The sequence below is a fragment of the Juglans microcarpa x Juglans regia genome, chromosome 3S (genome assembly GCF_004785595.1).
Source record: "Juglans microcarpa x Juglans regia isolate MS1-56 chromosome 3S, Jm3101_v1.0, whole genome shotgun sequence".
NCBI lineage: Eukaryota > Viridiplantae > Streptophyta > Magnoliopsida > Fagales > Juglandaceae > Juglans > Juglans microcarpa x Juglans regia.
In genome coordinates this window covers 10,560,074-10,575,212 of record NC_054599.1, presented here as the reverse complement: position 1 = coordinate 10,575,212, position 15,139 = coordinate 10,560,074, and the positions used below count along the sequence as shown (strand labels likewise).

The window sequence follows — 15,139 nt, the reverse complement described above, 5'->3', positions numbered from 1 at the left end:
AATATTAAAAAATTATATTTTATCATCACAACTCAACTCAACTCAACTCACTTCACTTCAACATCCACGCACACTCTAATGTTGCCCATTTGAAAGTCAAGCACTCTTTTTTTTTTTTTTTTTTTTGTTTCTTTTTTCTTTCTAGACAATCCATTTGAAGAAGGAAAAAACCATCGATATTGTTCAATTTGGAAAGCTCAGCTCCTTCAAAAGGATTAATCCAAGTAAATACAGAGAGAGCGAGAGAGGAGACAGAGTGTGATGTGAAATAGTACATTATTATAAAGAGAAGCTAGAGAGAGAAGAGAGAGGGCTTCACAGAGGGGAGAGAGAGAGGGACGAGGAGACGAGAGCGTATCTTGGAAAATCCTAAAAATTCGATTTAGTTTCTCTCATTGTTACTTTAAAAAGCATGGGACAAATAAAATAAACCCCCTTGAAATAAATCTATTACAAAAACAAGAGCTGCTTTATTATTCATGCATTGTATCATGCCACAACCAGCAACTCCTACCCAGTTCAACAGGTAAATATTTGTTCTTTCAACAACCCTCCCCTCTCTGCAATCTCTCTCTCACCTAAAAGTTGCCTGCATTCCATCTCTCTCTCTCTTTGCTTCTGGGATGTGCATGCTTCGCTGTTTGTCTGTGTTTTTTGGGGTCAATCTGTGGCATTTTGATTGATTATTCTAAGGAGAGAAAACAGGGAACGTGGTCTTCTTTGTCCGGACGCCTCAGCAAAATCTTCACGCTTCTCTGATTGGAGTTGGAGAGACCATTATTAGAGAGTTACGCTTTGGATTTTTTTATTCCTATTTATTTTTTAATCGTTCAAAGCCTTGAGACAGACAGGAACAGACCCGTTTGACAGTGTGTGTGTGTGAGAGACGGGGTGTTCTTTGGACTCTCAGCTTTTTTTTTTTGTACATCTTTTGAGAACCATGCTTGTCTCTTAGATTAGAGTATTCCTCATTTTAAATCCTGGGTTTCTATGACCTGCTTGCTTTCTAGTTTCAAGCCTACAGACGAGTATCTACTCTGAGAGAGAGAGAGAGAGGGAGAGAGAGTTCTGTGCCTTTGTTAAAATATTGTTTGGCGTTGGTTGTGGGTGTACTTATGCTTCTTAGCAGGATTAAAAAATGCTGTAATGATAAATTTACTCGAGTTGTCCAGTGCCCCTTCTCTTTCTTTACCAGAAAAAGGTGTATCTGACAAATTTGCCCGTACTTTGTCAAAAGTTGGCTTATATATCTCTATGCATAACTTCAGGGTTTTCTAGCATAGATATGAAGTGGGGAGCGGAGAAACGAGAAGAAGAAAAAGAACAAAGGGGGTCGGAGAGAGTTCGGTGCTGATGGGTCTCAAGATGCAGCAGGGCCACCACCACTCTGTGGCTGTGAGGTTGAATGAGCAAATGGGGACCAAAAGAGGTTACACATTTATTCAGGCCAACAGGGCTTGGCTCCCAAAGTTTCTGCTACTTTGGATAATGGTGATGGCATTCTTGAGCACGATGATCTACAATGGGATGGATGCTGATAATAAAGTGAGAAGGAAGGAGGTACTGGGAAGCATGTGTGACCAGAGAGCTAGGATGTTGCAAGATCAATTTAGTGTTAGCGTTAATCATGTGCACGCCCTCGCCATCCTCGTCTCCACCTTCCATTATTACAAGAACCCTTCAGCAATTGATCAGGTTTGTGCTTCTTCTTGTGCTTCGATTTTCAGCTGAAACTGTATGGCTATGTTTGGTTGCAAGGTTATCGAGGAAAAGGGAAAAGGGAAAAATTTGGTATTCCTGACATTTTCGCTGTTTTGTTCCCATAGAAACGAAGACTAGAAAATTTATGTAAATAACTTACGCAAATTTAAATCTTTATATTCTTAAGACAATGAATGGGGTTTTAATTCACTATGATTACTATCAAATGCAGTTGTTTATTTATTGTTAATTTTGTAAAATACAGGAAACTTTCGCCGAGTACACAGCTAGGACTGCTTTTGAGCGGCCATTACTGAGTGGGGTAGCCTATGCACAGAGAGTGGTTAATTCAGAGAGAGGAAATTTTGAAAGGAAACATGGTTGGACAATAAAGACAATGGAGAGGGAGCCTTCATCGGTGAGAGATGAGTATGCACCTGTGATATTCTCTCAGGAAAGCGTCTCTTACCTTGAATCACTTGACATGATGTCAGGAGAGGTAAACTATACGATTTATGAACTTCACCTCGCTTATCTTGTTTGGATTCCATTATTTCAAGTAATATGTACGTTTGATGTTTCATATGGTCTTTAAATTTTCCTCTCCATGATTTTTTTGTTTTTTTAAAAAAATCAAGTATTTGCCTCTGCATGATGTAGGAAGACAGAGAGAACATTTTGAGGGCAAGGGCTACTGGGAAAGCCGTTTTGACAAGTCCCTTCAGGCTCCTGGGATCTCATCATCTTGGTGTTGTGCTGACCTTCCCCGTTTACAAGTCCAAGCTCTCTTTGAGCCCAACAGTCCAAGAGCGAGTTGAAGCAACTGCTGGGTATGTCCTCTGAGTTTGCATTCTGATTGAAATACTATCTTTGAAACAGTTTGTGGTTGGTTTAATATGTTTAGCGTATGCAGATTACTGTCTATGAACCAATTGAATTTTGCATAGCGATCATGTTTACTCATAGACGGACCTAAACTGGATTTTACATACCCCCCAAAAAATGGCCTGAACTGGATTTGGGAATGATAGGTAGGAGAACTTGGCATTCTTTTACTGCTGGAGCTTTGATCTGATATTTTCAACAAGATAAAATTACATTTTGCGTCCCCAGACTGTCATCCCATTCGCAATGTGGTACCTAAATTACCATTTTAACACATTACGACCAGAAAGCTACAATATAAACCTCCAATCAAGATCTACCTATATCAAATCACCTTTATTTTGTCAATCTTAAAACTAAAATTGGACAGAGTGACATTTGATGAAAAGTGGTAGTTTGTTGGTGTACCATGTTATTTTTAGACACCAAGAAGTGACAATGTACACCCTTCGCTAAGATCTGAGTTCTGTATCGCATAACCTATTTTGGTCCATCTTAACGTCTAAAATTGGGTTGAGAGTAATGTTTGATGAAGGTTGGTAGTTTTGGGTGTAATATGTTAAGAGTAACCCCAAGGGGTGGTGTATTGGTCTTGGGGGGAGCTGAATAAATCGGACGTCCTTTGCCGAGGGCCTGTGTGCTCCAGGATTAAATGGGACTTTGTTCCTGGATACATGGTTCCAGTTGAAAAAAAAAAATTACATGTTAAAAGTGTTAGTTTGGGACTGCAGTGTAAAAGGAGATGACAGTTTGGGGTATACATTATTATTCTTTTTCAACTATAAAGTTTATCCTCTTCTCCATCTGCATTGTGTGTGTGAAGTCACACCATCAATGGTAATAGTTTGATATGACTTGATTTTAGAGTTATTAATTTTGTTGTATTTCATTTGATTTTTGCTTTTTGGCATTTCTCCTATATTTGTGCCTCTACTTGCTGGAGGCAGAATGGTGTGTCTCTTTTCCAAAGAAAATATTATAGATTACAGGAAAGTTATCTGTTGAATTTTCCTAAATATATGTACAATATTTAGCAAGGTGACTCCATTGATATCTGCTTTCATTAAAATGAACAACTCACATCATGGATGTAATCTGCAAAGATAACTGTTCTCAATATTTCTGGGTTCTGCTGCAGCATATATAAAAATGCATGGTTTAAGTAGAGGTATTGAGTCTACATGGATTTCCATATTTAACCACAGGCAAACGAATGAGCTTTTGATTTTGGCTTCTTTTGTTGAGTTTGGATGACATGAGAGCCATATTACTTCTGGACCATGTTCATAAATCGTACTGAGCATGAACCTGTCCAAAACCAGTGTCTTTCGTTCTATTTATGGGGATTCATTAGCAGTGTCACCTGAACCACTATCACCTTCTTTTGCTGTATGACATTTTGAAGCCTTGGCATGATCCTTTCCCCCACTCCTTTCTCCTTGTTTTTTACACCTCAAAGTACGTTTTGATGTTTTTATATTTGGCTATGAGTTTAAAGCTTTGGCTTTCAATTTCCCAGCGTAATGTTGGGGGTGAGTGTTAATGTGGAAAGTTCTAGATGTCTGTTAATGAAATTCTGATTTACAGATATGTTGGTGGAGCCTTTGATGTTGAGTCCCTTGTGGAGAATTTACTTGGTCAACTTGCTGGAAATCAGGCATTTTTAGTGAATGTGTACGATGTCACAAACTCCTCTGATCCCCTAATCATGTATGGTCACCAATATCAAGATGGTGACATGTCTCTTTCTCATGAGAGCAAGCTTGATTTTGGAGATCCTTTTAGGAAGCATCAAATGATATGCAGGTAAGTGCATCCAGTTGTTGCTCACAATTTCAGAAGGCGGAAGAGCTCCATGGTTTTTGTCTCATAGATGCTTATTATTGGTTTTTGAGCAGATACCATCAGAAGGCGCCCATGTCATGGACAGCACTCACCACTGCGTTCTTGTTCTTTGTGATTGGTTTACTGGTAGGTTATATCTTATATGGTGCAGGAATTCACATTGTTAAAGTTGAGGATGATTTCCATGAAATGGAAGAACTAAAAGTTCGAGCAGAAGCTGCAGATGTTGCAAAATCCCAGGTAATCTTATCAATGTTCTTGTAAAGCATACTACAAGTAAATTTCCAAGCTTCTGCCTTTTAACATGTGTATTACTTGTGATCCTCTTGCCAGTTTCTAGCTACTGTTTCTCATGAAATTAGAACACCCATGAATGGCATCCTTGGTATGTTCAAAGCCCTAGTTTTTTCTTCTCATCTGAAAGTGTTACGTTTTTTATCTTTCCTTGAGAGCTTTCTAATGATGGAATTGTTACTCTTTATTAATGGCAGGAATGCTTGCTCTGCTTCTAGATACAGAATTAAGCTCAACTCAGAGGGATTATGCTCAAACTGCACAAGCCTGTGGGAAAGCATTGATAGCATTAATTAACGAGGTGCTAGACCGTGCAAAAATTGAAGCTGGCAAGTTAGAGCTGGAAGCAGTCCCGTTTGACCTCAGATCCATTCTAGACGATGTCCTCTCTTTATTTTCTGAGAAGTCTAGACACAAGGGAATTGAGGTAAGCCCAACAGTAGTTTATTCATCATCTTTTGTTCATTGATAACCTGGTAGAAGTGGCAGAATAATCATTTTCCTCAGTGTGTTGCAGCATTACATTTAATGCTTGTAGTTGTGAATATGAACTACTATTCGTTCTATCATCTAATTTTTAAACTATTTTTTCTGCTCATCTTGCAATGTGTTCTGTTACCAATGAAATGCTACAATCCTCGAACTTTGATAATTGGGGAAACAAAGCTGGCAGTGTTTGTTTCCGATAAAGTTCCTGAAATTGTAATGGGTGATCCCGGGAGGTTCAGACAGATTATTACAAATCTTGTGGGCAACTCTGTTAAGGTAAGTGGATATTAAAGCCCTTCTGTCATTTACCCACAAAGTAATTCTTCACCATTGATTTCTCACTGCTCAGTTTCTTTAATTTATATTGTTAACTTTACTTCAAATAGTGATCTAATTTACTGGTAGAAGATTATGGTTGGCCCTCACAGTGTGAGCTTTGCAGTTTATTAATTATACTGAGCATTTGACAGTTCACCGAACGAGGACATATATTTGTTAAGGTCCATCAAGCTGAAAATACGAGGGCCATGGTAAATGGAAAAGCTGAGACCTGTATGAATGGTGGATCAGATGGAGGTCTATTTTTATCTGGTGGACGTCAATTTAAGACATTAAGCGGTTGTGAAGCTGCTGATGAGCGGAATAGTTGGGATACCTTTAAGCATCTAATTGCTGATGAAGAATTCCATCCTGATGCTTCACGGAAGATGACTACAAATGAAGCTTCTGAACATGTCATGCTGATGGTATGCGTGGAGGATACAGGAATTGGTATTCCGCTGTGTGCCCAGGATCGGGTTTTCACGCCCTTCATGCAGGCAGATAGCTCAACCTCTAGACATTATGGAGGAACTGGTATAGGCTTGAGCATCAGTAAGTGTTTGGTTGAGCTAATGGGTGGTCAGATAAATTTCATAAGCCGACCTCAGGTTGGCAGCACATTTTCATTCACTGCTGTTTTTGAGAGGTGTAGGAAAAATCTACACGGCAATATGAAAAAACCTAGTTCTGAAGATCTGCCTTCTAGTTTTAGAGGATTAAAAGCAGTAGTAGTTGATGAGAAACCAGTTAGAGCTGCCATAACCAGGTACCATTTAAAGAGACTTGGTATTGTGGTGGAAGTTGCTAGTAACATCAAGAGCACCGTTGCCATGTGTGGAAAAAATGGTTCCCTGACATCTCGGTAAGCTCCCTTTTATTGTATTTTTTTCCTGCTCCTCCCCATAGTCACCTGCCCGAGTTCAACTTTCAAATGATTTACACTGCATCCCTATTAAAAATACAAAGCCAAGGCAATGACCACAGCCATGGCTTCAGAGAGGAAAGTATTGTTAATGCAGCTCACATTCCAATCTTTTACAGAAAAAAACACTAACAAAATTTGTATTTATGGTGCCGCCTGTAAAATTGTGTCCTAGTTTCTGAAAAGCAAATTGTGGGGACTGCAGGTTTGGCAATTAGATAGACTTAACATTGCAAGAGTATCTCATTACTTGTGTTTAAATACATAGAGTAAAATGAATTACAAAATTTTCAAGGTTGTAGTTTTGTAACGAACCCAAACCTTGATTGGATAAGGAATGCCAATTGTGTTTGTGCATAACATGTCCTCAGAATTTTTTTCGGAGTAAAACAAAATTAGAATCTCGATACAAGCCCCAAATTTACAGTATGATGTTTTCAGATATAGCTTGTGAATAAAACTACTTTATCTATTATGACAGAAACTTCCAGCCAGATTTAATTCTAGTAGAGAAGGATTCATGGATGTCTGGTGAGGAAGGTGGTCTGAATGTTCACCTATTAGACTGGAAACAAAGTGCGAATATGTTTCAGTTGCCTAAGATGATTCTTCTTGCAACCAATATCAGTGATGCTGAATTCGATAATGCAAAGTCAGCAGGTTTTGCAGATACTGTGATCATGAAACCTTTGAGGGCAAGTATGGTTGCTGCATGTCTTCAACAGGTGCTGGGGATAGGGAAGAAGAGGCAGCAGGGGAAAGACATTTCTAATGGATCTTTCCTTCAGAGCCTGCTTTTTGGCAAGAAAATTTTAGTGGTTGATGACAACAGGGTTAACCGCAGGGTTGCTGCAGGTGCGCTGAAGAAGTTTGGAGCTGATGTGGAGTGTGCTGAGAGTGGCAAAGCTGCTCTGGCATTGCTTCAACTTCCACATAATTTTGATGCGTGCTTCATGGATATTCAAATGCCAGAGATGGATGGGTACGTATTATTATTTTTATTTATTTATTTATTTTATGTATTAAAATTCTTGAATGCAATCAATATATTTAGTTACTTATGGCAGCTATATAGTTATATACTTCATTTGGTGGTTGGTACACATGCTGTGCATGTGCAAATATTTATCACATGCAAATATTTATCACATGGTATTTTGTGATGCGTTGTCTAAATGTGTCATGGGAAAATGGATAATTTGTAATAGTAGTTTTTTTTTTTATAAGTTCATTTGTAATAGCAGTTAACTGGTGCAACACCTATCTGTTGGGATATTGCAGATATTTGTACCATATATATCAGACGGGAACTAAAAGTTTAATATGTATTGCTCCACTTTCCCCTATATTTTTTTTGGTGTCTACAGTGCATTATGTTATAGCAAGGATCCAACCAACCTAGTGCACGTAAACATGATCAAGTTTGGATTGATAGGTAGAGACATACTAATTGATGTAACATGATTGAGAATTCCATGTAGTAGTTAACTACACACTGAAAGGTAACTAAGTTGTTTAGCTGTAGCAGTCTCAGTGAGCTTTTTGGTTTGAACATCCTTTCTGCTAACTTCAGCTCATTCAAGTTCCTGGCATGTTTTAGAGTAACTAAAGTTTAGGTTCCCCACAACACATATTGTGTGCATAGGTAAAAATATGGTGGTGTCCCAAACACCATTGGCATGAAAATGTGGAACCATTTAAATTATAGGGAACTTCTAGTAAGTACAATTCACTGGTTCACTGTCATAACATAGCCATACATCTTTCCTCTAATTGCAGGTTTGAGGCCACCCGTCGAATACGCCTAATGGAGACCAACGCAAATGAGCTAGTGAATGGTGGAGCCACAGACGAAGGCATTATTGGAAAGAGAGAGTGGCATGTGCCAATATTGGCAATGACAGCCGACGTGATTCACGCCACGTATGATGAGTGCCTGAAATGTGGGATGGATGGATATGTCTCTAAGCCATTTGAGGAGGAGAATCTTTACCAGGCAGTTGCAAAGTTCTTCAAATCCAAACCAATGCGAAACTTATAACAAGAACTTCCGCTTGTGTGAAATGGCAAACCTAACGTGGCAGCACATTGGTGGGATGAAACGTACCAGAAATGACAGATAAAAAAAAGTACCAGAAATTGAAATATTGCTGGTATTCTGTTTTAGTGCAGATAGCAGCAACAGCTGGTGTCATTGAATGTTGAAAGATACTCAACCAAAATTGTTTACAGGTTTGGCCACTTATTTCTAACCATCTCCAATTTAACATGATTAGATTTCGAGTATGTGTATACTGTTACAAAATTCTCCAGACCCCTCCCCCCCCCAATGTATGTATAGATCCTTAACGGGGAAGGAGCGAAATTGTGTAAATCATATATTTTTGTACGCACTCCCTGGAACTTCACTTTGAGAAGGGGTCGTCTCAATACCTTGATTTGTATAATTGTCTCTTTGTACAAGACTTTTGGACAATGAACATTTTGTACGTTGAGAAAGAAAAAAACATTTATTGAATCAGATGCTAAATTTAATGTGTTGTTTGAAAACCGATTTTACTTTGTTTCTTGGAGTGGGGGCAATAAGTTGCCAGGGTATAGAGAATATGTAGAGAAGCTGATGGCTTTTAATAAAGAGAAAAATATTTGCAACCGTAAATTGTGCAATCGCTGCGTAATTGTTTTGAAAAAAGTGAATAAAACGTGAGATTCACATGAAAAAATTAATTTTTAATAGTAGACTTTACTTTTTTTCAAAGTGATTGTGCGGGTTATATGTAGAATTGCTTATCTAATTATTGAAATGCTTTGGTGGGTGGAGTCTTGGATTGTAGATACTCGATTTAAGTAGCATTACTCTCTGAGTATGTCTAAAGAGTGATATATATACACATAATATCAATTGAGATACCTGATGAGACAATAAATACTTAGTCCTTTGAAGTCTTCCGTGACTTTGATTGGATACTTGAAATACTTTTTATGATATAATTGCATATTGGAATTCAGTCCGGATGTGGGGGTGTAAAGCCCATCTACCTTCTTACACCCGTTAGCTTTTCCAATGGACCAAATCCTACACTTGTGTTCATTAGGCCTGTGCAAAATAAAGCCTGTAGCCCGTCCGTCCGTAAGACCCGATCCGGCCACTTGAATAAAGTCGCATTGTACTTAACTTCGACTTGGACATCATCCAACCTGACATTTATCGGACGAAGCCGTAGCCCAAAGCTAAAGGTCACATAATAGAAGCATTCGTTCTTTCTCCTGGGAATTTCAAACCCTAGCTTCAAGAAACCTTCGTTCCTCCTCTTTGTATGTTACAGAAGCAATAACACCCTTCTAATTAAACATCTGTAACACCCCCACTCAATAAAGTCAATTTTAGAATTTTTCGAGAGTCGGAGTGCTACTAAATTGAACTTGACTTAAAAATATTTTTCTTTTGTTCTAAGCGAAGTGCCAAATATAAAAATTTCTTATAATAAATAAAGTCGTTTTGTATTAAAAATCATAAATGAGAGTGCGCAGAAATATTTATTAAAATTTTTCAAAATCTGTGCCATAAAAATTATAACTTCAAATATCTGTAATGACCTGTGCCATAAATATTTTGACGTGTGTTGGTTTAAAAACATAAAAACAAACTAAAATGAGTTGATTACTAAAAAAAAAAACTCATCATAATGTAAACATACTTGACATAAGGTTTTCATAAAATATGTTATGCTGAGAATTAAAATCATGACTGATTATATTGATACTTATGCTATACATGACAGATTTATCTGAACTATCTGACTCATCTGACTTATCTAACTGATATGACTGGCCAACACATTTAACCCTACGTGCGAGGTGGTGCACCAGCCTCACGTCCTGCGGTCGCAAGGGATGCCACTGATAGTATTCTGGCATACTATGATAGACTACACTTGAGTTTGTGGCTTGCACATCCACCCTGAAACTATATTGGTATCATGTATTAGAATGACTATCTGATTAACCTTTCTGAGTTTATCTTAAACTTGATCTTATAAAAATTTACGTATTTTATACAACATAAGATACATGAGATGCATAATACTTACATAACTATAATATGTAGAATGAAACATGGTGAATGACGTGCTTGAAATATCATGACATGCGTGGCTTATAAACACTGGCTTCGAAAGAACTGATTTTAATAATAATATATATAATTAGTTAATGTATGCTAATCCTAATTTACGATCAAAATACTTACCTTGTAGTGTTGCTTCCTAAAATTTCTGACAAATTGATCATAATGCTGGACTAGGTATCTTGGGTTCGATCGCTACACTTATGGAGGTTTATGGTTTTTTTCAAATAACACATGGAACGGAGATATTTATAACGAGATTTGGGAGATAGTGCTAACGAGTTTGAGTTGGACTTGGTCACGATCATCTAAGAAGAGAGTTTAAATTTAAAAACATAATTTAGTAATTCATTCTGTGTAGAATTGGTAGTGACTGAGACTATGTAGGAGACTTCAATCAATGATGATTTTAAATTGAAATAAATTTATAATGACCGATCTTTAAATTCTAAAAGGAGTCTAACTCCTTTAATAAATAATAAATGAGATTTAACCTAATTATTGAACCTAATTGAAACTCATAATTAACATCAATACTTTATCGCTTGTGGGCGAATTTAATATGATCCATTAAATATAATTTAGGTGTAATAAATATTATCAATATTTGGACCTTAAAATTATTGATCTGGATCATTACAACATTGATATGTCAAAATTAAACATCGATATATCAAAATTACAATGAGAATGGGTGCTATAAAAGGGCGAGGAAGGATCGAAAGAATGGTATATGTAAGGGCAAAGAGTAGCACCCTTCTCATATGAAAATCTAGCCCATATAGTATGGAGTCATGCTATACAGAAGTTTCACACTCTGCACACCACTTACAAAACATATAATTTTACTTTTTATCCTCATATTTCATATTTCATGACATATGATGGCAAAAGAGTAAAATCACATATTTTTAGGTGGTGTGAGGAGTGTGAGGCTTATGTGTAGAATTTTTCTATAGTATGAGATCCCCCGTCTTCTCTTTGCCGTTCAAGCTCTCGATCTCGAGGTTTGCCTGCATCACCATGTCACCCAGGCTCAGCCCAACGTCATATCTCGAGTCCCCTGTGCTCCTCTCATGCATGAAGGCTAGGTTTGATTCGATAATTTTTTTGGGGGGCTTCTTTCATGGAAATGTAGTGCAGCTTTGGATCAGGTTTGTACTTGTTGTTTGGTTTCCAAGAAAATGTAAAAGAGGAAGGAAGTAGTGGAAGATGAAAAGGAAAACAAGCCTTCACGAGTCCATAAATGAGGGCTACTAATACAACATTTTACTTGCCCACTACTTGTTCTTGATCTCTCTCTCTCTCTAAAAAAATTTAGAGAAGGCAGTCACATGTCGAATAGTGACCCCTACCAAGTTTATTAATAAGCCCTCACTTGTGGCGGAAGAATACTGTGATAACAATCACAGTACTTGGCATTTACAAAGAATAGAAGAAAAAAAAACATTAAAACCCCAAGTACCCAAAAAAACCTAGAATACCTATCAAGACTACCTCTAACCAAATCCAAAACACACCATCTGAAGTTAACAAGATACCTTCAACACTTCCGAAGCTAAGGTAACCCACATGAATCTGTTCTGATGATCCCTTTCAATAGATGAGGAAGTTCTATCTGACCTAACCATTCATGGGAGACACCACTACTTCCTAGCTGGGCCAAAAAGTTGGTAGCCTTATTTCCTTCTTGATATATGTGATTAACACAAAAGTTAATCTCTCCCAACATCTTTACCGTGTCTTCCCAAAAGTCCTCTAAGTACCAAAGAGTACATCTTCCGTTTCTAATCCAATTCACTACTATTAAAGAGTCCATTTCAATAATAAGGTTATTAAACCCCCATTGTTTGCAATGTTTAAGATCTGTCCGAAAGGCCATAACTTCCGCAAGATTGTTACTACCATGCCCAACGATTTCGAAAAAGCATATACCACTTTCCCGAGCTCATTTCTGACTACTCCTCCTGCACCCAACATTTCCAGTTTATTGATGCTACTTCCGTCCACATTCATTTTAAGCCATCCTCTATTTGGCTTTGCCCATCTTACTACCGTAAAGGCTTCCTTTTTCCTTGCAATAATAGGTAGATTCAAAGAGTTTAAAACCTTAATATCATTTTCCACTAGCCGAGAAGCCTTGCTAATTTTAATACCCACCCAATGAATCTAATACTTTACCGATCTCCATAAAACGTGAACCTTTTCTTCTTTCTTACCTTCCATCTTGGCTTTACATCTCCACTTCCATAAGTTCTAGGAAATGATCACAGGTACAAAGCGAATTAGACAACCAAGTTGTGATGATTTTGATGCTCTCCAAAACCAAGCCTCCACTGTTGCTTTCCAAGACCGGATTGGGACAAACGGAATTCCCAACATGTTTGAGCTGAATTTCCAAATGGCCACCGCAATGTTCCCACTATACAACACATGATTGATATCTTCCAAGGCACCTTGTCGACAATACTCACACTTGGAAACTAAAGGCACTCCAAGTTTTCTTATACGGTCATCAACACTCAAACTTGAATTTAGGGCCTTCCACATAAGCACAGAAAACTTCTTAGGAATTGCTACATTCCATATCCAATCCAACCATTGACATTTATGGTTACTACCCCAAACAAGATTCCAGGCACTCTTGGACGTGAAAGCGCCATCCGAATTGCCCAACCAAATAAACTTGTCATCACCTATCCTTCGACCCTAGACTTCATTGACAATATCTTTGGCTTTTTCAGGCCCTACTAACTATTCCAGTTTATCTGAATCTCAGCTATTATTTAGCATAACATGTTTCACCTTCAAATTCAAGTCACCCACAATCGGGTAGTGCTCCCTCAAAGGACCAGAGCTTAGCCAATCATCTTTCCAAAAATTCACATTCCCCTCACGAATTATCCACTTATAATGCAAAAGAGCAAAATGTATTTCATTAGCTAAAGATTTCCAAAATCGGGTACCTCTAGAAGCGTTAATGTCCAACGGATGCACACCATGCATATACTTTGTACAAAAGTACTTTTGTCAAATAGAGTCTGAACATAGCAAATTCTAGGCGAATTTTAGATGTAACGATCTTTGAACATCACCTAAATTCCTTAACCCAATCCCTCCCTCATCCACCGGTTTGTAAGGTTTGTCCCATTTAATCCATTTTTTCTTAGGACTCCCATTAATAGAGCCCCCCCAAAAAAGTATTAAAATCTTATTAATCTGAATATAAACCATTTTCGGAACCTGCATCATTGAAAGAAGATGAATCGGCATACTCGACAATACCTGCTTTAAGATAATCAATCTCGTCCCAGCGAAAAGGAAATCAATTTTCCAACCTTCAATCTTATTTTGAATTCTTTGAATAATATCCTGGAAATGTATTGACTTCAATCTTCCAGATACAATTAGTACCCCTAAATATTTGAACAGGAACACCCCTTCCGAGAACTAAGTGATGGATAAAATATGCCTCCTTCTAGCATTATTAATATGCTTAGAGAAAAAAAATATGAGATTTAGCGCTGTTTACCTGTTGACCCGACCATGAAGCATAGGTGTGCAAAGTACCAACAATCTCCAGAATAGAAGATTTCCCTTCATTGGAAAAAAATACCATATCTTCAGCGTATAATAAATGTGAAATTATAGGGCCATGTCTTGGGTGAGAGTAACACCTTACTCTTCTATCTTTGAACTTCTTCTTAATCAAACGGGAAAGTACTTCCTCCACTAAAATGAATAAATACAGGGATAAAGGATTTTCTTGATGGAGACCCCTTCGACCCTTAAAGAACCCCTTTGCAGTGCTATTCATAACAATCGAATACCAAGGTGTAGTAACACATTGCCTCAGCAGTTGGCGAGCTTTCAGAGAGAAAGCAAAAGCTTCCAGTACATGAAATAAGAACTCCCAGTCAATTGTATCATAGGCTTTTGCAAAGTCAATTTTCATCAATATGTCACCTCCTCGGGCTGTTTTATTAATATCATGAATAAGCTCCTGAGTGAGATTAACATTTTCGAAAATACTTCTACCCGGTAGAAAAGCTCCTTGTTCCTTTGAAATTATTCTGCTAAAGAGTGTTGTAAATCGGTTCACTAGTATCTTAGAATAGATTTTATAGACCACAGAACAAAGACTGATTGGTCTAAAATTTCCAAACGACGTGGGATTCTGTACTTTAGGAAGTAGAACAATATAAGAGGCAGTGTAGTACCTTGAAAATTCAGCCCCGCTAAAAAACTCAGTAATTGCTTCGAATAAATCTTCTTGTACTAATGACCAACAATGCCGATAGAAACCAGAACCAAAACCGTCCGATCCAGGACTGCTGTCCTTAGGAATAGAGAACAAGGCATCTTTAACTTCCTCCACCAAAGAGAACTACCAAAAAGATTATTCTCCTCTTTCGAAATATCGCCCGCAATTAACTCAGCCAAGTTTGGCAGAGAACTCAACTGGTTTGCTTTAAGAAAGTCTTCAAAGTAGACACAAGCCTCCCCATGGATGCCTTCCGGCATGTTAAGCACGCGGCCATCATGCAGTTTTATTT

The 15,139-nt window shown here is 37.8% G+C and overlaps 1 protein-coding gene across 1 annotated transcript; it reads left to right on the top strand.

Moving 5' to 3' along the window:
• Positions 1-323: 323 nt before the first annotated feature.
• On the top strand, positions 324-8,990 carry LOC121257992 (histidine kinase 4-like). The gene is made up of 12 exons (XM_041159301.1): positions 324-526; positions 1,269-1,695; positions 1,967-2,200; positions 2,362-2,531; positions 4,174-4,392; positions 4,485-4,671; positions 4,765-4,816; positions 4,923-5,152; positions 5,392-5,490; positions 5,685-6,397; positions 6,939-7,439; positions 8,237-8,990. The coding sequence occupies exons 2-12, from the start codon at positions 1,354-1,356 to the stop codon at positions 8,496-8,498; spliced, it is 3,009 nt and encodes a 1,002-aa protein (XP_041015235.1). The 5' UTR covers positions 324-526; positions 1,269-1,353; the 3' UTR covers positions 8,499-8,990.
• Positions 8,991-15,139: the final 6,149 nt, after the last annotated feature.